Raw genomic sequence first — 21,025 nt, 5'->3', positions numbered from 1 at the left:
TTGAGTGTTAAGGTCCTGTAGCAGTATACTAACCTCCCAAGGTTGGAACTATACTGATGTTGTCATGGCCTCACCTTGGAAGTGGGAACCCCATAAATGGAACAATATAAGCCAATGAGCCCCGGGGGATCAGATCTGACCAACCAGGTAGCTGTATTTTGTATTTTGTAATCTTCCAAGGTTGGCATAGCCCTGGAGAGACTCATGTGTTAGTGAACAATGATAAATACCTCCCTCGAAGAGAATAGCCTGAATAATGATCCGCACAAATAGGCCGAACAGCTATAGATATCTGATTGGAAAGTCGAAAGAGTCGAACAATACGGAACAAAGAACAAAAGAACAAAGACCATCAAAATGAATATGAATGTTCAATATCTCATTGGTTTGAATAAAATAGCATCTGATAGGCTTACATACGCAGTCACGAGTCAAAACGGGTTTGGGAGGTTCTTCTTTGTTTCTTTGTTCTTCTTGTTCTTCTTCTTACTATACTCGAAATATTTTGAGAATATGCCCCATTACTTACTCGTTTCTCTTCTAATCCTCGACTATTGTCCAGTACCCATAGGTTAAAAATTAACCTTTTCTTTGATCTCTTCTACTACTTACTCCCCATACTGGGCAAACTACTCCATCTTTTTCAAGACTCTTCCCACTATCTTATACCCAAAATGCCCGACCTACGTCGTCAGATTTTCGAGAGCGGCAAGACTGTCTCGCGTAAGGCAGCATCCCGTGAAGCATCCCGTACCAACTCCCCAGCCAGTTCCAAGCCGACCTCACGTCAGGGCTCCCGCAATGCCAGCAGAGCTCCTTCGGACGAAGAAGACTCGGGATTCCTCTCTGATGAGACATCTATGAGGTAAGCAGATACAACCCCTTGCAGCTCATGTCTTTTTTCCCTTTTTCCCTTTCTTTTCTTTTCTTTTTTTTTTTTTCCGTATCTTCACGCTCCCCACTTCCGTGGCGGGATGATGTCACCAATGATGTCGGCATTTTTTCCAAGCCGCTAACCAAATTGGGACAGCATCGGATCTTTCGACGATGAGAATCCCGAACAAGATAATCCTGATTGGGAAGCCGAGCTTGCCGAGCGTATTCAAGAAATCCTCGATCGCAAGCGCAGCAGTGTGCAAGGCCGCGAGGAGGCCCTGCAAGCATTCTGCCGCCTGACCAAATATCACTACACAGTGGAAGAAATCCACGGCACCATTCCAGACCTACTGGCGGCATTTGAGCGAAGCGTCCGCACCGAGATCAGTGTGCGCGAAGCAACTCTTGGCTTGCGCGCTATCGAATTGCTTGTTATCTCGGCTTTCGACAACACTGTCTACGAAAACACTGAGCCCTTGCTTACCCGCACCATCCGTGACTCCGCCTCTCCTCTTGTCAAGACAGCCGCTATTCACTGCCTTGGTGCATGCACTATCTTCGGAGGCGCCGGTGAAGATGGTATCCTTGAACAGATGGGGTTCTTCCTGGACATCATCGCCTCTGACGGCCAATCCATCGATGCTGCAGATGACCCCACCATCGTGACCGCCGCGCTCCAGCAATGGGGATTCCTTGCCACCGAAGTCGAGGACTTCGAAGCAGAAAGCGAAGAAGCTGTCCAGATCTTCATGGATCAGCTCGACAGTTCTGATTCCAACGTTCAGATTGCTGCAGGCGAGAACATCGCCTTACTCTATGAGAAGAGCTACAGTCCCCAAGAGGACGACGAAGACGAGGAAAGCGCAGATTCAAACGACGACAGCGATGAGCACGAGCACCACCACGATCCCACGTCCGGTCCCAAGCTCGTGAAACGATACAACGCTTACCACAACACTCCCGAGCTGGAGAGCCAACTTCAGAACCTGGCCACCATCCACGGCAAGCAGGTCAGCAAGCGCGACAAGAAGTCCCTCCACAGCAACTTCGCTTCGATTCTCACCACTGTCGAGAACCCCCGCCGCGGTCCTCGCTACAACACCGCCATCAACCAGAACACCAACCGCTACTACGGTAGCACTCTCACCGTCAAGATTGGCCGCCACGGAGTCATGACTATCGACCGCTGGTGGAAGTGGCTGCGACTCACTGCTTTGCGCCGTATCCTGCAGGGTGGATTTTCCGAACACTATTTCCAGGGTAACCGTTCTGTTCTCAATAGTCTTCCTGTCATGATGCGGTTGGCAGACCAAGGTCACGGCTCGGTGGATCGCCAAGGTGCACGCAAAGCAGCCAAAATGCGCAACTCGCGTCGCTGGACTACTTATCAATCCGATGATGAGGATGAGTAAATGAGTACCTTGCATGGTTGCATATGTGCTTGTTCAGCAATCGAAGAATTAAAAACGAGGAATCTGATGCTTTTTCAGTCTTTCAATTGTTGACATGGGATATGACAGCTTAGGGTTTTATTGTACATGAAGGGCTTCAGTTTTGTACAAGCCCCGATTACTTCATGAGCCTTTCTTTTCGGTTTCTCTTTTCGGTTTCTCTGCTTTTGTATCCACCCGACTTGTTTTCTATGACTCAATGCCTCGATTTGTACCTGACGGAATGGCACCGCACATTGAGCATTTTTACGTTATTCAATGAGTTCAAGAGAATGATAGATCCAAGAAAAAAGTCCGTATTTATCTTTATATAGAGTGAAGAAGGCCCTGCCCAAAACACGCCCGGAGACTGAAGCCTCTCTTCTTTATAGTCTCTCGCATGTCCAGGCAAATATAACTCACGGAACAACCACAAAAAGGCTAACCAACATCAACCATCCAGTCTTAAGTCTTTAATCCTCAAACACAGGCACAACATTAGACCAGCTCCCTCTAGCCCTCTCCTCCCAATATCCATCCTTCCCACCCTTAAGCCGCCAAGCAACCTCCCCATCAGAGTCATCATTAACCCGCGTAAACCAGCGCGGGATCCAACTCTCCCCAGCATTTTCCATCTCGCGCCTGCGTGCACGCTGTCCCTCCTCAAGCTGCACCTTGACCTCCTCCGCGCGGTCGAGGTCACCGTCTTCCAGCGCGCGTTGGTCAGGACGTAGACGGGAGTCCGTGACAGGCAAATGCTGATCCTCAATCGAGGTGATTTCATTCAGCGTGGCTGCAAAGGAGGTGAGGCCGTAGTGCTTTGGTGCGGAGGGGACGAGTGAGCCGGCGGTCCAGATAGTGTTACCGGTGGGGTTACCGTCGCGGGTGAGAGTCAATGATGAAGGCCAGGAGCCGGATAAGCCGAGGGCCACGGGGTTATTGTTTGCGTCGACGGCGCGAGTGGAGACTTCCTCGCTGCGACCGGAGAACATGCCGCCGGCCTTGAAGGTTGAAATGGAGCGGTGGCCGGTGGACTCGTTTGTGACGGCCAGCTCGCCGACGGGCTCGACGTATTTCTCTCCTGCGATGATGTTGCGTAGGAAGGATGTTGCCGGCGTCCAGCTGTAGCGGTCGCCGGTATTGTGTAGGATAATGCGGACACGGCCTTCAGTTGTTATCTCGGCCGATTTGCCCCAGAATTTCTGGCTGGGCATGGGGGACTGCGAGATGCTCCATTCCTTGCTATCGACTTGGTAGGCTAGTTGCACGGGTCGATGTGAGACTTTCTCCGCGATGAAGCGGAAGCCTCGGTCTTCGCGGACGAGCTCATAGGTCTCGCCTAGCATTGGATTGAATGGTTTGCGGATGGAGCGCTCACGGACGCGGTTGCTTGAGAGGGAGGATACTGCGAAGGCGGTTACATACATCAGGCGCTCAACGGGGTCTGTGGATTGGGCGGCCTGGTCAAGCAGATTTGAGTACTCCAGGACCTCGGCGGCACGTTGGAGGAGAGACATGGGCTCGTTTGCGGACACCGGCATCGAGATGGTGGACAAGTCCTTTCCGACGTTCTTGCGTAGGAACCCAATCAAGCTCGGGGGCAGGACTGTCGGGGCGAGAATGTTCGCACGGCGTTTTACGGGGTCTAAGGGCAGCGGGATCAACGATTTGGGTTTGACTGGGAACAGACCAAAAGCGATGCTGCTGTCCTGACGAGTTGCAGCCGTGTCGGATTCACCATCGCTGTCGGAGGGGGCGTCATCCTCGACTTCCTCGGCCGCAGAGACAGGCCGGTCCTCTTCGGGCCCTTCGTCGTCGCTGTCTTGGATGGTCAAGAGGGGAGATCTGTCACCATCTCCATCTGTTGCATCAAAGAATTCTTGCGACATGTCAGACTCCATGCTCCGCCGGGGAACCATAGATGGCTGAGGCGGGTGCCGTCGCTCCTTGCTCTCGGCAATCAGCATGGAGAACTCGGAGACCGCATTGTCAAGATCGCGCAGTACCTCCATCAGATGGTCATGGATCTCATCCACGCTGTCTATGTGACTGGTGACACTGGCAGGCTTCCCCTTGCCGTCAGTAGCAGGCACCACAAGCTGCGAGGAACCGGAGTTCGTGGTCATGGCCGGTGGTCGCTTGCTGTTGGCATTCGACTGTCCACTTGTCTTGCGCTTCCAGAACGGCCGCTTGGCCTCCACCTCGTTGGGAGCAGTCTCATGAGTGCTGCGTTGCGGGCTAGGAGACCGGCCACGCGAACGAGGCCGGTCGATAGGGGTTGGGAGAGGCGAGGCAAGATACTTGGGGTCTGTATCCTTGGCGAGCCCGCGTATCGCATCTCGCGATCCAGAAACATGACCGACAAGGCTCTCAACGCGAGTCCATTCACTCTCCTCCGCCGGGGAGGGCTGCGATGGAGCGTAAAGGCGTAGCTCCGGAGGGGCTGCTAGACCAGCCTTGCGTTCGTCCTTAGAATCTTCCTTGGAGGAAGCTCTCTCAAGGGCACCCTTCCACGCGGCGAATTCATGCTCGTTACTGGCGCGTAAATGCCATATCTCAGTACCCGAATCAATAGAGATCTCACGGGACTTTTCGTTGGTCGCGACGGCCGCCAGCGAGAGCGGGATCGCGCCTCGCAGTGCGGACGAGTTGCGATCATGATAGTATGACAGCGTGCTCGAGGTAAAGTCCAGGGAAAAGAACCGGCGTGCCCAACCCTGGTGACGTTTCCGCCGCCGTTTCTGCAGCACTCCCGTGTGGACACTTAGGTTCGATACATCTTGCTGCGAGTTGAGCGTGGCTCGACTGTTGCCACGTCGGCGGGTTTTGGGCTGCGGCAGCGATTCGGTCGATGCCCCTGGCTGAGAGCGTGTGGCGATGGATGCAGAGCTCTGTGGCTGAAGGCCGGTCGGATAGGTGAGGAGGACAAGTGTCAAGGTCTTGGAGATTTGTTTGGAGAATGTGTTATCGAAAACAAGGGCATAGTTGCCTCCTTCACTGAAGGGCACATCGTATGTGCCCTGGGTGATCTTGTCTGCCTCACACTTGCCCGTCCATTTGATTGTTTTGAGTCCAATTCCCGTCAGCTTCTCGATAACGGCAGATTGTTGTTGCCGCGTGCCGGCAGTCGTCGCCGTCGCGGGGAGGTTCTCGGTAGAATCGGTGCTCTGTGAATCGGAGCTAGGAATATGGGAGCTTAGGGCAGAGGATTGACCAGGATGTTTGAATAGGCCAAAGTTGACAGACTTCTTGTGCGGTTGAATACTCCAAGAGATGGTGTGGTTGGCGCTGACATTGACCCAACGTACAAAGTACGACTATAGAGATTAGTTGAGACCAAGTCTTTTGCTGTAACAAGCCCTACCTTGCTGTGAATCTCCAGCTCTTCCATGGCCGCCATAATTGCGCAGAGAGGGGTTGCAAGAACCGCGAAGTATCCGTCGCGGTCCGGTGCGGCTGAACGTGGCGATGCGGGGGACAAGCCACACTAGTTATACCATTAATGTCACAGGAACATCCGGGGGGAATTTAATTAAACAAGGAAATAGGGAATACGAGGGAATACAAGGAAATAAGAGAGGGGGAGGTGGAAGTGGAACAGGTTGAAACCGAGGCTGATGGGTTCACATGGTAGATCTCCCTATCAGGCTCTCTCCCGTCTATGTTTGTATACAGTCCGACATCATACGGCCTACATCTGTACATCTGTAGTTATACATTCTCTAGGTAACTCCACAAAATCGCTTGGAATTCATTGTTAATTTTACATGCCCGATGCCAATGGTGTATCAAATTTAAAAAAAAAAAAAAAAAAAAAAAAGACGAAAGAAAGTAGGAAATGCCGTCCCATCTTTTCCTGGGATTTTGGGAGCTTTTTAGAATAGATAGTACACTGTACAGACGATGACCACTCATCTCCGGCCGCCCTTGCTCATGTTGCTGAACATCAGCTTAAAGCCGTTGCATAGAGCATTCATGTCCGGGTAGGGGTTCTTCTGCAGTTCGTAACCCTGTGGAATCACCTTGACCGGCCAGTTCTGAAGTCGCGCATGTTCGCCTGCCTTGAAGCAAAGATAAAAGTAACCGGGGTATTTGGCATTAATGCAGAATGCATATGCCGAGCGGCGAGGGTTGGCCTTAGTATAAGTCTCAAGCCATTGATCTATTGGATGTTAGTTAGATGCTGGTTGAATGACAGTTGGATGAATCGCCAAAAACATACCTGTCTCGGTCTTGCTGCCTTCTTGGAATTTCTCGTGGAACATCATCTCGCCCACCTTCTTGGCCATCGCTTTGACGTGATTGACGATCAGGTCATCCAGGTCGCTGTAGGTATACCGACCGCCGACCTTGAGGACACGACCGACAGAGAACTCGTTCTCTTTGTCCAGCTCCAGAACATCAATGTGCTGGTACACACCTTGCGCCACCTTCCAAGTGACAGCTAGGTGATCGTGGCCTCGGGAGGACGGGCGAATAACAACGTCACCTGGGCTTTGAGAGCCTAGGAACTCCTCTGCCTGGGTGGAGTTGAACGGCCGGAAAAGGGGGTGCTTAATGACACGCATGGCTTGGCCTCCACGCTGCGTCTTCTCCTGCAACGATTCCTTGTCGGCTCGCTCCTGCTGTTCGTCCCAATCCCCGAAGCCATGATCCTGGCTCCGACGAGATGGGTGACTAACTTGATCCTCGCGTAGAGAGACATTGCAAGAGAAACCCTTGCGGTTCAAGAACAAGATCTTGGCCGGGACTGTCTGGTGGACTTGGTATGCGTTGCGTACAGGAACGTCGTAGGGCACACCGAGTTCGGTCTCGGCCACAAGAACATCAACTCCACAATCCAGTTTGGCCTCGATGTGATCCTCAAATACCCGCTTGATGGCAATAGGCACCACCATACCAGGTGTTAAAGAGTCGGGCGTCTCGCCAGTGAGCATTGTGAATATATCATCGGTGCTGAGGAAGACATAGTGCTTGCGCAATTCCTCGTATGGTTGTTGTAACTCGGCTCGGATCGTCTCAAGGGTGGCACGCTTACGCTGGTTAAGGTTTTTCTCGAGCTGCTCTGCGTACTCCTCCAGAATAAGGTCATTGACACGGTCTTGTGCCTCTTCCCGGAACAGCTTCCGCATGATAGCACCAGTGCCGTTCTCATCAGTCTCGGCCTTGATATCTTCCTCGTCCAACTCCAATGCATCAGCAGCCATCTTGCGCGCGATATCGTAGTCTTCGGGATGAACACGGGTGTTATCCAGCGGATCAGCATCGGGATCAGCGTTCTCGAAGTCGATGTAGACGAAACTAGCACAGTTGTTCCAAACTTTGACACCCATAGCCGGGTATGTCGCGTTGACACCAAGCAATTCCACCCGGTTGTTAACGATCCCACCGTTCATATTGACAATCTTGAGCAAATGGGCCGCCTTTCGGGGACCAAGGCCGCAGACGTACGGCAAGAGATTAGCTGTCGCCGTGTCGGCCACTGCTTCGTTGAGATCAACGCCGACCAAGTTGACCATGTCCACCAGGGCGGTTTCCAGCTGCTTGAGAAGCAGGTCCTGGGAGACTAGTTGCTGGCCTGGCTTGAACTGGATGGACACAATGTCACGGCCCAAGGACGCATATTCCTTGAGCGGGCTCTGCAAGTACCGGCCTAGAGCCACACAGTAATGGGTCAAAGGTCCAAAGCCTGGATTGTCACTTCTAGCGCGAGGGCTGTTGTGGTATAACCGGGCAACCTCATCATTGACAATGACCACCTCTAAGGTATCGCTGATCTCCTCATCGTGCTCATTTGTGTAGGATGCACCACGGAGGTCTTTTTGGTCGACAATTTCGGATAGAAGCTTGTAAAGGCGACGCGTCTCGGGTGTCATACCTGAAACACCGATGACATCCGGTCGACGACGATCAACCAGATCCACAAAAGCGGCCAGGTTATCACCGTCTGCAATGCCACGGCTCTCATCTCCTACCGAAAGATCAATGAACTTTCCATTCTCCAAGACGCGGCCATCTTCTTCCGTGTAAGCCCAGTGAATGGGGTCCCGGCCCACCTGACCAGATCCGGTGGATAGAGTGAGAACACGGGGCACTGTGCCCAGGACCATGCCCTTGGGTTTGTAAGGGGCCTGATCGAGACGTTGCGAGAACGCTTCGCGGCACTCCTTGGCCACATGGTTCTCACATTCCTGTCGAATGTTTTCCTTTACACTGCGATTGATCAACTTCTCCAGTTTCCCCAGAGCCAGATCCAACACCTCACGGCGAACACGGTTCCAAGCGTCAGCAAGCTCACTGTAGTTGTCTGACTCAATATCGGCATAGAGACGTGTGCGGAACTGGTCAAAGTTTTCAAACCGCACCCGAACATCAACGAGACCTTCTTCCTCGGCCTTGAGCATACGCAAGAACATCTCTGGGCGACGGGCAATATCGCTTAGCTGCTGGTTCCGCAGATATTTGAATTCGGCGTAGGGGTGCTGCTCATCGATCCGGCGAAGTCCTTTCTCTGTGCGGAAGCAATCGACGACTCCGTTCATGTAGTATGCCTGTCGCATTACCTTGCGCATCTTGGGGCTGACGGTAAGCTCTTCGGCGAACATCGACTTAGCGGCTTTGAGAACATGTGAACTGTTGGAAAAGTCGTTGTCGACAAACTGATCTGCCAAATCTTCGGGCTGCTCTGTGGGATCTTCGGTGTATTGCCGGCGACCCTCCTTTGAGGCATTCTGAGCAAACGCATCTGCAGTGATGCCAAAAGCACGCACAAAGCCATAAGCCTTGCCGTTTCGAACCCGCTCGAAGAAAGACCTGCCAGTGGCTTTTCGGCGTTGGGTTTCTCCATTGGCCTCGCCATTGACCTGGTTGAGGTCACGTAGCTGTGAGGAGTACTGGAAATGGATATAGTCCTGCACATCTTGGAGTTCCTCCATGGTCGCGGCCGCAAAAAGCTGATCCTCGACGTTGGAATCAGTCACGTTGAAGATACTTTGCAGGTTGTCGTATGTCTTTTGAATTGTACCACGCTTGTCGATCAAAGCGCGGAATTTCAGATCATGGTCGAAGATATCCCATAGATCGGTCATATTGAGGAGTTTCTCGGCGCGGATACTGTATTGGGCAGAATCGTCGCCAGCATCAGCGCCATTAGCCATATCTTTGACAGCATGAATCATGTAGTCTTTGCGATGCTGGAAAATGAAGGGCACTTCCCAATCGTCCGTGATCAGGAATTCCAACATCTTAGCGACGGACCGCTGGAATGGTTCACGCAGTTCGGGATCCATGCGCTTCTTGAGCAACATCAAGTTTGAGATCCAGACTGCCTCCTCCCGGAACTGATCCTCGGACAATGTCACATGCTTATAGGGTTTGCGAGCAACCTGATGGCGTTCGGGTTCATCGAGGAGACGAATTTCGTTATCATCCTCCGTCAGCATCCTCTCGGCCAGCTCGGATGGTTCGAAGACGTCCTTCAAGTCTAGGTGACGTTCTTCGGTTTGTTTGTCGGCCTCTTCTTGGTCTTCCATTTGCAGTGCGAAATCGTACTCTGTGCCATCACCGAATGCAGCGCGCATATCCTCAAGTGCATTTTCATCCAAGCCCGAAGTATCAGTCGGAATCAAACCGGTCTTGTTGACTCTGGAGGCAGGCGCAACCCCAAGGTCATCCCGTTCGCGCTGGACCTCATCGTCGGAGAAGGTATCCTCTTCAATAAAGTCGTCCATCTCATCGCGCAGACCTCGGCGCTGGCCTGGCCTAGCATACTGTTGCGCTTCCTCCTCTTCGTCCGAGTTGAAAATGTCATCGACACCATGAGACGGTTGGTGGCTCTCGCGATCTTTGCCTCGCTTCAAGCGCTTAAACTTTGACTAATATCAGAGCATCAGAAGCTTGTCGAGTGATGAACTGGAGCTTACATACCTCAGTGGCTGGTCCACGATGTTGACTTGGACCATGTCCAATGAGCTCCAGATCTTCTTCATCAAGGTGCTCTTCTTCGCGAGCAGCGCGTGGACGTTTCCTGTGTTTGCGAGCGGCACGTTCATCTTCTTCATCCTCATCGACAATGAAACCTTCGCGGACCTAATAGTTTGTCAGCAAAGAAATAAGACCGGGTGAAAGGTCGACACTGACGGCGCGAGCAGCTTCCTCGTCATCTTCTTCTTCGTCTTCCTCCTCGCTCGAGTCATTGTAGTGGCTTTTGGTATGTGGATCCGGGCGGCCCTCGGCATCGTAGTCGTCCGCAACTTCCTCATCTTCGTCATCCATGACCGCCTCACCCTCGATCAGGTCGCGAAGGCTCATCTTGAACTAAAGATCCCTATTGCTAGGGACCGTGGAGAATGCGGTATCGGATGAAAGATTCAAGATGCAATAGCGCAGATGCGACACCAGGTAGTACCCAGCTCGTTAAGAGACGGTCAAAGGTGAAACAGGGAGGGTGAAATTGAAGCAATAGTTGTCAAGAGGAAGAATCACGGCCATCGGCGAGGAGAGGATGCGGGTGGCGGTGATTGGCTAGTGCTGGTGTGGCTAGACGCTAATCCTATTGAAGTAATCTAACTGTGGCTTGACCCGGTCATGTCACGTGCCATGATCTTTTGTGTGTGCTTCGGACATTGGACATTCAACGATGCCCTGGTCAGATCCTCAATATGCATATCGTTTTATACTATTAATGTAGGGCCGAGACTGTCGTATACTATCGAATATGTGCAAATTTGAAAATTTATCACCCATAAATTTGTGTAAAGCCACAAGTACCCAAAGCTCGCCCAAAAGACTGGTGGAACCCCCGAAACACCTGTTGTTTCATTGTAGTGGCCTTCATAGTTCTTCAAGAACATCTCTCATTTTCGTTCCTCCCATAATACTCGTAGAAAAAAAAGCCCAACATACATCTGTTTGGCGCCGACCGGCACATTTTGGTCATAGTTGGTCGAATCGACGCGCCCGCAAGGCCCAATCAGCATCGCCAAGAACATCGCAAGGTGATATCGACTTCCCCGCTGTTAGCTCGGGGGTTCGTTCTGACCACTCTGATCCCATCGCCTTGGATAACGCGGGCTTGATATCATTCAGTCCGCTGGGCTCTTCATTCTCTTTCTTTCACAACTTTCCCCTTGTGCAACTCCAACTCCAACCAAGCGCCATGGCGGACCAGTTCCAGGCTCGGACGTTGAAACGCAAGAATGTCAAAGGTCTTGCTCTCAATGCAGCCCCTAAACCCACCTCCAACACTACCGACGGCGATGCACAGGCCCCTGGGCCTGTTGGGAGTAGCGAGGTCAATACCACAGATACGCTCGAGATCGGACTGGAGTTTCGCCTCGATCTTCGCAGTGAAGATCTGGTCACATTGAAGGAACTTGGCGCTGGAAATGGAGGTACTGTTTCCAAGGTGATGCACGCATCCACCAAGGTGGTGATGGCTCGAAAGGTGTGTATTGTGTACTGTGTGTTTATATTTGTTGGTCAGCTCTAATTTCCTCGTCCCCCCCGCAGATTATCCGTGTGGAGGCCAAAGAGAACGTGCGGAAACAGATTCTACGAGAACTTCGAGTCGGACACGACTGCAATTGCCCCAATATTGTCACTTTCTATGGTGCATTTCAAAACGAAGCGAGAGATATTGTGCTATGCATGGAATATATGGATCTCGGGTAGGTGGAATAGGTGGACTGATATGGGAAACAAAGAGGATATAGCTGACGGGCAATCAGATCTCTCGACCGTGTTTCTAAAGATTTTGGCCCTGTTCGAGTCGATGTACTAGGAAAGATCACTGAGTCCGTCTTAGCTGGTCTCGTCTACTTATATGAAACCCACCGCATCATGCACCGTGATATCAAGCCGTCCAATATCTTACTCAACTCCCGCGGCAACATCAAGCTCTGTGACTTTGGCGTTGCTACCGAGACAGTTAACTCGATTGCCGATACATTCGTTGGCACTTCTACATACATGGCTCCCGAGCGAATTCAGGGAGGTGCCTATACGGTCCGGTCCGACGTGTGGAGCGTGGGCTTGACGGTCATGGAGCTGGCTGTTGGAAAGTTCCCCTTCGATCACTCCGACTCTGCTGCCGGAAACCGTGCTAGCGCAGGGCCGATGGGAATCTTGGATCTACTCCAACAAATTGTGCACGAAACAGCGCCCAAGTTGCCCAAGAGTGATGCCTTCCCGCCTATCCTACATGACTTCGTTGGGAAGTGCCTCTTGAAGAAACCCGAGGAGCGCCCAACCCCACGAGAGCTTTATGTACGTTTATCTCTCTTTTGAACCTGCACTTTTTCACGTGCACTAACTCCTTCCAGGACAAAGATGCCTTCTTGCAGGCCGCGAAGCGCACACCAGTCAACCTCGAAGGATGGGCAACGAGCATGATGGACCAACAAAAGCGCAAATCCTACCTGGGACCACCAATACCGACATCACTCTCTAGAGAGGGCTCGACGCCATCTTCAAACTCGACTTCATCTCCCGCTGCAGCTCCCACATCAGCCACTATCGGCAAACCCCCTCTCATCAGCAAGCCAACACGAACCCCACAGCAACCACCATTCCCGTCAAACCCAGTGTCAGGCGACATCCCTCTAAAGATCGCCAACGAGGTCCCATCCAGCCACCGTTACTACCCCCAATCCCAGCCCCAGCCTCAATACTACTCGTCGTCCTCGTCCCGAACCACGCGGTCTCCACCACCCCCCTCACTGGAGCACCTCTCGCTGGAATCAAATGACGATAACAGCCGATCCGGTCGTCGCGCGATGCGCCAGCACCTCAACGAGCCTGCTTCTGCTATCGATGCCCCATCTCACCCGTTCATGAGTCCTCGCTCCGCCAGCTCCAACAACTCCAATCCCCGTACGAACCTGCACTCCACGACGATGCCTATCCGCGCCGCGCCTCCGACTGGCCCGCCTCCCCCACCGCCTGTTTCAACGGGTGGAAACTGGCGCATCCAACCAGGAACTACGCCCCGGTAATTGGATAATGGATAGACAATGTACTCTGGTACATATCCGTGCTATTTCCTTTTCATTGTGTCTATGTCCAGATGAACGTGCACAATCGGCTTTGAGGATTGTGGACTTGTGCTATCTCCTTGCCGGCTATGTTGTTCTGTCATATTGGCCTTGATGGAGCAAAAAGGAAGCCGAGACAGGCCCTAACAGCACCTCTTTTTCCTTCTATCTATGAGCATCTCTTCTCTCTCTCTTTCTATTTTCTCCTTTTTTGCTTCTCAAGACTCTGCTTCGATTGAAATATCTGGCAACGAACCCTATTTCATTTCTGACTCTTTATCTGCTGGGATGTCTTCCTGCATTACACGGCGTACATAAACAAGTGCAATTTCATACTCTTTCAAACTCCGGTAGAAACATGTGGATATGCGTCCCTTCGATAAATCTTTTCAATACATCACTTATATCAATATAGATTTCAATTCCGCACTCAACCAACATGTGGGATATTCGCTGTCCAGGTACTTATAAGCGCACCTGGGGGAAGAAAGGCCAATGAGCGAACGACCTCGACTGCTATAAACAGTCTCGCCAGAACAAACACGACCACGATGAGGACCATCAAAGCTCTCTCAACCAATTCTAGTATCTTTGGTTGGCTTTCCGCCTTAATCACCTTCAACCAAACCGGGCCCAGGATTTGATCAAGTAGATAGCCAAATGGCATAGCAACACCCGTTACAACCGAGCTCAGGCGCCAGAATAGTCTCTCCAGGGCTGTAGGAAACTCAAAGTTCCATGCTACGCAATGGGCAGCACCAAACAGAAGCAGAGCAAACAAGCAAGCCATACTCACCACATGTCCCGGTTCTTTCTTTAGCACATCTCTGTGGGTTGCATCATTGGGGATCCAGACGCTGTATTTGGGACCGGAGCCCAGCGGGCCAGCATTGGCCATATAGATCAAGTCTTCTGCGGAGGGATGCCTGACAGCTTTGATAGTATATGATGTTCGGACATCTTGGGGCTTATTGATCAACGTGATATACGTGATTGAGGAGCAAATTGCGAAAGACAAGGTGAAAATCTCGAGCTGGCTTGTTGGGAGGTTTCGGCTTAGTCGCACACCCAATTGGATGAACACCCACGAAATCTGAAGTAATGCTAACATCTTGACCACGAGATCGCCATTGCTATGGTCATCCAGGGAATCATGCGACACATAGGGCAGTTTTTCGATGATTCCAAGCTCACGGGCAAGAAGAAGCTGGTTGGCGTCTACCACCCACAGATTACCACAAAGAAGAGTGAGGTTTCTAACCCAATCTGTGTATGGCATGTTGAATATCCCTTCTTCCTTTCGGTAGCCCTGAGAAACCATGGTGTTTGCTTTCTCGATGGTAAGAATGTTGGATCTATCCAATGCCCAGTCGATTTTGCCAATCGCATTCGAGATCCTCTGCATTGACTTCTGAAGCATCTGTGGTGTTCGTATTCCCTTTGGGAGATCTGCGATAGAGGGTATCTCTTGAGTATCGGTTACAGGATCGGAGTCCGCAAATTGAATAGGGAATCCACCCATGTTGGCATAGTGTATATGGGAGTCAGACCACGGGACGCCATCTTTGTCTTGATACTCTGCGAAGCGAGCCTTGAGTATCCTGACAGAGCACATATCACTGCAGGCCATCCCGAATACCCACTCTGGGGCGAGGATATTGATCATCATCCATTTGAGCTTATTGGAGAACCGCCAAAGCGTTCGCAGATACCTCTGACGTTTCTTGGATGGTGTCGACTGGATTGGGACATTGAGATGGAGAATCGACCAAGTGCAGAGGCCTATCACGCTGAGGCAAGACCAGACAATATCTAGAGTCCCTCGAGTATTTGGCGAGGTAACAAAGCCTGCAGTCCCCGGAGGATGTGTACAATTGCTGTGAAATATCTGCATTCTGCGAATGGCTCTCAAGTCGAGTGGCTGCCATGTTGATCTTGCGCGGGGATCTGTATATAAAAGCAAAGCGCTACGGGCGCAGCAATTAGTTCAACCGTTTCAACTGGCGCTTCTTTATAGCGAATGAGCATGTTCCCTTTCTGTTCTCTGTACTTATTGGTTAACTCTATGGTGTGAAGGCGGCTCGAGGCTGGGGGCCAAGTCTATAACACAAGGACTAGTTACGTAGTAACCACCATGACAAGATAAATATAGAACAGATCAGTGGATATATCGTTGAATACCGCCTCTCCTGTGTATTGGTTCTTGTACATTTTGTATGTAACATATTTATTTAGGCCCCTGTTTACTTCATGAGCTGTACAATCGACTTGTTTCATAACATAAAACATGAAACACTACTGTCTTATAGAGAGAATCAACGAAACAGATAACGCTACAGCAGACTTAATACCTGAGGCTAAGGATGGTGTAGGACAGAGTGTTTCATTGAAAGCATGGACTCTTGAATGGCTGAAAGCGATATATTCAACCGTAATAACATAACCGAGGTATACATAGAGAGCTCATTCGTCAAGCAAACGGTTTCTCGAGACCGAAAACATATAACAGGGGCAAGTCAAACCCAGCAAAATGATAGCGCAAATGAATAAAACAAAGTCATCAAGCTCTGAACACCAAACAAACACCATGACAAACCAGTCAGCATGTTCTCTATTTCATCATGAGCTCTGGGCCAGCTAGCGGGTTGGGAGCAGGGGGTCCATGGGCAACACCCTGGGTCGATGGCGCAGGAGCAAGATCTGGCATCGGGATTGATATAGACGACTTGCCACCCCGATTGCTGTTAGTTCCACCGCGGTTAGAGGTTCCTGTGCCGCCACCACGGCCACCACGGCTTTCATGGGCAGCGGATGCAGTGGTAGCAGCGCGGTCGCTGCCGCCATCTGCCTTCTTGTTGCCTCGCGGACGACGTGAGGTGCCACCCCGAGAGCCGGGTCCACGCAATGGCAGGCCAGTATCTTGGGAGACTGGCACAGCAGCTGCAATAGGAACGTGTGGGTGCGAGGTCACAGTCCGACTCCGACCTGTTCCTCGACCACGGCCACGGCCGCGTTTGATCGTACCATCGGCGCTGCAAATAATTAGTAAATACGTAGTGAGAGGGTAGTGGGTAGACATACCGTTCCACCTGGACCTTTTCTCCTTCCGGAACCAATGGCCCACTGTAAACAAAGAACCCGTCCTTGCTGGCAGCAGCCTGCTCCTGCCACACCATTTCGGTATCATCCACAAATGGATCATCACGGTCATATTCCTCAACCTTCCTGCGTCGCTTCTTCTTTCCATCGCTAGCCTCCGAGGGCGCACCGTTGGTTCCTGTCCCTGTACCACCCATGGGAACATCGCCATCCATATCACTATCGCGTTCCGCATCGAGACTCAGGTCCTCGTCAGCACTCTCGCCCGCGGAGATTCCCTTGGCATTCTTATCATTTCGTTCCAACGCCGCCCCGGCAGCTGCCACACGAGCCATGCGCGCTTTGTGGGCGGCCAGACGAGGGTGCAAGGCAGCGAAGCCATATTGCTCTTCTGCAAGACGTGCAAAGTTGACGATCTGGTTGCCCTTCTGTAGCGGAACATGAACGATGATGTTGGGCGTGCTGCGCGAGTCGGGGGACTTTGCAGAATCATCTCCTCCGAACAGCGCGTTTGTGATCAAGCCAGACCCTTGAGGCAGCTGAGGGGCTTCTTTGGCAGGACGAGTTGGCTTAGGAGATGAGGCCTTTGACGCCGGGGCAGTAGGCGTGCTCTTTTCCTTCTTGGCGCTGGGTGCGGCCTGCTCCGTGGAGTCGACCTCCATTGATTCGGTTGGTTGTTGCCTGGGCGGAGTCGGCTGGCCAGTGGGCTCGGGTTGCGCAGGAGGTTGAGGTTGGCGCACTGCCGGCGGAGATGGTTCAAGTTTAGGAGTTTGTGAGGGTGTTGGACGCTGCTCGGTAGGTGGGTATGGGGTGGTGTAGGGGGTGGACTGCGACATGGCCTGCGGGATGTGTATGGCTCCACGCGAAGCAGACGAAATAGGAAGGGGCGATGGTGCTAAGGACGGGTGTGAGGGCGTGGCAACCATTGCAGGCGGTCCCGGCGAAGAGAGGCCGGGCACATGGCCAGAGGAAGAGCGTTGAAGCGCGTTGTATGATGGTTGGGAGTTCTGGCCTGGCGGGTCGATGATACTTGAGATCGCTGGCGATGCACTGGCACGATAAGCATGGCGAGGAGAAATTGCGCGAGCAGGAGGACTATATGATGGTGCTGGTGATGGATTGTCAAACGCAGAGCGAATAGGGTCGAAGTTCTGTCCGCTGGTTCGTTGGGGTGGTGGTTGCGGCACCGGAGGTTGCGAATGCGATTGTGGGCGAGAGGGTTGTGACAGCTGATAAGAAGCTCCCAGAGCTGTAGGGGGGTGCGGGCTTGAGTATGAAGTTGGAGCAGATTGAGGTTGAGGAGGTTGAGGAGGTTGAGCTATTTGATTTGGTTGGATTGGTTGAGCAGGTTGAGGCGTTGCAGGGGCGTGTGGAGGGCTTCGGGCGTCTACCGGGGCCCTCGTTTCCGCAGGTTCCAGTTTGGGCTTTTTCCGAGAAGCCGGGTTGTTTGATTTCTCTCGTTGACGACGAGGAGCTCGGGCCGGTTTTTCCTTAGCTTCTTTTGGTTCCTTGTCCTTCTTGTTTTTGTCGGAGTCGTCATCCTTTTTACGACGCGACCGCCTGGCGGTACCGGAAGCACGTCGGGCGCCTGTGTCGGGTTTGACATCGGCGTCAATGGGCCCTTCTTGTTTGGGTAAACTCATATCAGGAGGATCCGACATAGTTTGCAAACTAGCAAAAATCACAATTGGAAATTGAAAATTGAAAATTGACAAGTTGATGGGAATTTGGCCAAAATCCAGATGGGAGATGAGAGTGGTGAAACGTGTCGGTATTAGGGCGGCAAACGGAGATTGGGAGAAGAGGAACACAAGAAGGATAAGATGGTGAAGAGAGAAACCAAGAAAACGCGGGAAAAGCAGAAAAAGAGAGGGACGCGGAAGGGGAGAAGGGGAGAAGGGGAAAATGTCGGGAGAAGACAGAGAGCAGAAATAAGGAAAGGGAGAAGAAGAAGAAGAAGAAGAAGAGAAAAAGAAAAAAAAGAAAAGGGAAGAAAGGGGAGAAAGCAAGCAGATTGGAATTAAAAGCCCATTACAAGGCAAAGTACTGGATAACCTGCAATTTGATATTTTGTCAAGCTCTTATAGTACTTGGATATATGGGTGAATTACTATCTCTATCTCCCTAGAGAAGATATCATAGTGCTAATGCCATCTACAATACTGTCGAATTATATTTTTACTGAGGTCATTGTTGAGTATTGGAAATCTCATATCCATTACTCCGTACGGAGTACTCTCCAGCGGATTAGCCTAGAACACCGTAAGTTGTACTCCGTACCTGATACAGGGCTTCATTTACATGTCCTCGTGTTCTTCAGATCAGGTGCTCACCATATTTTGAGACTTATATATGTAAGTCTGGCTTAGACCTTCTATCTCTATTATTTTATACATAATACAGGTCATCGTAGTATTCATCCTGCTTGTGTATTCCCGTGGAAGTTTATGATAGGTACGACAGATATCGACTTCGATGTCCATAAAGGACTTTTAACTCAAGGGTTGAAATAAAGACAATTCTTCTTTCTATATCAATTGATTTGAATACTCAAAATCTGTATCCAACCCATCATATATAGCGTAGAAAGATTGATGCGAGCTGTATACAACATAGATGCTCCGGATCAATGTGAGGAACCCAATTGGGACTAGCACACCCGCCATCTCCCACTAGCCCATTATGGTTAGTCTGTTCTGCAGCCCCATTTTAGCTTTGGGAGCCGCATCCTGGATCTCCCCCGCGCTGACATAACTTTTTTTTTTCTCTCTTCACCTTATTTACGCATCATGGCTTTTCGCGGTGAACGCTTCGTTCTCGACCTGGATGAGGAATCTGGTGCTCCAGAAGTCCCCTCTCCATTCTCTCTCGTCGGCGAGATCCAGGAACGGGCCCCCTCCACCGCCATTCCCCCCGCTCCTAAACTGCCGACATCATCGACTGGATTCCCTGCCCCTCGCCAGCGTAAACCCTCCTCCTTCAAACAGCGACGAGCAAACCAGTCCACTCCCCCGGCTGCAGCCCCGACTGAACCGACCGTCCAAGATGAAAAGAAATCCATCGACGAAGAGAACCGCCGTCAGCTGGCGGCCATGTCGGACGCGCAGATCCAACAGGAGCGAGAGGAGTTGATGGAACAGATGGATCCAGGACTTCTGGAACGATTCCTACGCAGAGCAAACATCGAAGAGGATCAAAAGTCTAAATTTGAACCGGCACCTGCGGCCGACGAAACATCCAAACCCAAAAAATCAGTTTCGTTCGACATTCCTCCGTCTGCACCGGTTCCTGCACCAAGCGCACAGTCTCATTCTATACCAAAACCATCACCCAAGCCGCATCCCCGTAATGAAGATCTCGCTCCACCCTCTCTCCCAGAAGACCTCCACCCGGCCTCCGAACGGCCTTCCCTTGACCCAGCTACTATCGAAACTTTCCACTTCCCCCAGCCAACGGCGCCAATGCCAGTCCTGGACCCATCTTCACCGTCTTTCCTATCAGACCTCCAGTCACACTACTTCCCCGAGATAGCCCAGGATCCATCAACGCTCTCTTGGCTGCAGCCCCTCTCAGCCGACGAAGAAGACCCAGACTCGACGTCGGCCTACCATCCAGCCAGCAACGCCATTTCAATGGCGCCCTCCGCAATCCGCTTCTCGCTAACAGGCACCATTCTTGCTCCCGAAACATCCCTCTCCCTCCCAACAACCATGGGCTTGCACCATCACGGCGAGGATCCGCATGCCGCGGGCTACACGATCCCCGAGCTGGCGATTCTGTCACGCTCGACGTTCCCCGCTCAGCGATGTATCGCATGGCAGATCATCGGTCGGATCTTATTCCGTCTCGGTCGAGCAGAGTTTGGAGAACGGGGCGGACAGCTGTCCGATGGATTATGGTTTGTTATTGAAAAGGAGGGCATTGTTGCTGGTATGCTTGCCGAAGCCGATGGCGCTGCTGGTCAGACTCAGGGTAGAGACAAGAGCAAGAATACAAAAGGTGAGGAGGGCGGTAACTTGCCTCTCGCGTCCGGTGTTGGTCGTCATGCTAGTGCTGCTGCATGGGCAGTTGAGGGTATCTGGTTGTGGCAGAAGGGCGGTGGTGGTGACCGTGGGTTGTTGAAGGAAGGCCAGCATCGGTCTCTATAGCTGGGCTCTTTGCCGCACTATGCTTGGTTAAGGAGTAAATTAACACCAGAAATGTTGTTATGAATATAGTACAAAAAGTCATGATAATGTACAATTGTAACCCATACAAATCTACGTTTTCTAACTGAAATGTCCCATCATTCCCATGATCACCCGCATCCAACTTCAGCCATCCCCTCCTCTGTCTACCGCGGCCGTCGATGTAGATTCGTCAAAAGACAGATCGATATCCGTGGTAGAACAGAGACGAAGATGGAACTCCAAAGCCAAATACGAGAATTGCAATAGAAGATTGCAGCACAAAATTCAATTGCAATATTAGGGCTCGTGCATAGCACTTTTCGGGATGGTCATTGATATATCGCATCTGATACAGAGCTTATTCGCTTCCGAAGAAGGAATTTCAAGGCATGGATCTCGCCTTGCGCTCCACCTTACA

The 21,025-nt window shown here is 51.6% G+C and overlaps 7 protein-coding genes across 7 annotated transcripts; 3 read left to right on the top strand and 4 right to left on the bottom strand.

Annotated features, from left to right (window-relative positions):
• Positions 1-674: 674 nt before the first annotated feature.
• N7525_009238 (IFRD domain-containing protein) lies at positions 675-2,288 on the top strand (the record flags this gene model as incomplete). The annotated part of the gene is made up of 2 exons (XM_002563287.2): positions 675-865; positions 1,031-2,288. The coding sequence occupies 2 exons, from the start codon at positions 675-677 to the stop codon at positions 2,286-2,288; spliced, it is 1,449 nt and encodes a 482-aa protein (XP_002563333.1).
• A 491-nt stretch (positions 2,289-2,779) lies between these two features.
• Positions 2,780-5,706, bottom strand: N7525_009237 (oxysterol-binding protein related protein OSH3; the record flags this gene model as incomplete). Its single annotated transcript, XM_002563286.2, has 2 exons — positions 2,780-5,623; positions 5,671-5,706. The coding sequence occupies 2 exons, from the start codon at positions 5,704-5,706 to the stop codon at positions 2,780-2,782; spliced, it is 2,880 nt and encodes a 959-aa protein (XP_002563332.2).
• A 511-nt stretch (positions 5,707-6,217) lies between these two features.
• spt6 (chromatin-remodeling histone chaperone SPT6) lies at positions 6,218-10,616 on the bottom strand (the record flags this gene model as incomplete). Its single annotated transcript, XM_061214647.1, has 4 exons — positions 6,218-6,468; positions 6,529-10,180; positions 10,233-10,394; positions 10,446-10,616. The coding sequence occupies 4 exons, from the start codon at positions 10,614-10,616 to the stop codon at positions 6,218-6,220; spliced, it is 4,236 nt and encodes a 1,411-aa protein (XP_061069078.1).
• Positions 10,617-11,463: 847 nt separating this feature from the next.
• ste7 (MAP kinase kinase Ste7) lies at positions 11,464-13,300 on the top strand (the record flags this gene model as incomplete). The annotated part of the gene is made up of 4 exons (XM_002563284.2): positions 11,464-11,751; positions 11,817-11,974; positions 12,035-12,572; positions 12,629-13,300. The coding sequence occupies 4 exons, from the start codon at positions 11,464-11,466 to the stop codon at positions 13,298-13,300; spliced, it is 1,656 nt and encodes a 551-aa protein (XP_002563330.2).
• A 469-nt stretch (positions 13,301-13,769) lies between these two features.
• Positions 13,770-14,861, bottom strand: N7525_009234 (uncharacterized protein; the record flags this gene model as incomplete). The annotated part of the gene is made up of 1 exon (XM_061214646.1): positions 13,770-14,861. The coding sequence occupies one exon, from the start codon at positions 14,859-14,861 to the stop codon at positions 13,770-13,772; it is 1,092 nt and encodes a 363-aa protein (XP_061069077.1).
• A 1,089-nt stretch (positions 14,862-15,950) lies between these two features.
• On the bottom strand, positions 15,951-18,099 carry N7525_009233 (uncharacterized protein; the record flags this gene model as incomplete). The annotated part of the gene is made up of 2 exons (XM_002563282.2): positions 15,951-16,371; positions 16,421-18,099. 2 exons carry the CDS (start codon positions 18,097-18,099, stop codon positions 15,951-15,953), a joined length of 2,100 nt encoding a protein of 699 aa, XP_002563328.1.
• Positions 18,100-19,227: 1,128 nt separating this feature from the next.
• On the top strand, positions 19,228-20,586 carry N7525_009232 (RPAP1 family protein; the record flags this gene model as incomplete). Its single annotated transcript, XM_002563281.2, has 1 exon — positions 19,228-20,586. The coding sequence occupies one exon, from the start codon at positions 19,228-19,230 to the stop codon at positions 20,584-20,586; it is 1,359 nt and encodes a 452-aa protein (XP_002563327.2).
• Positions 20,587-21,025: the final 439 nt, after the last annotated feature.

This window comes from Penicillium rubens (genome assembly GCF_028828025.1).
Source record: "Penicillium rubens strain IBT 27055 chromosome Unknown utg000003l_segment0_segment0, whole genome shotgun sequence".
NCBI classification, from domain to species: Eukaryota; Fungi; Ascomycota; class Eurotiomycetes; order Eurotiales; family Aspergillaceae; genus Penicillium; species Penicillium rubens.
This window is presented reverse-complemented; position numbering and strand designations above follow the sequence as displayed.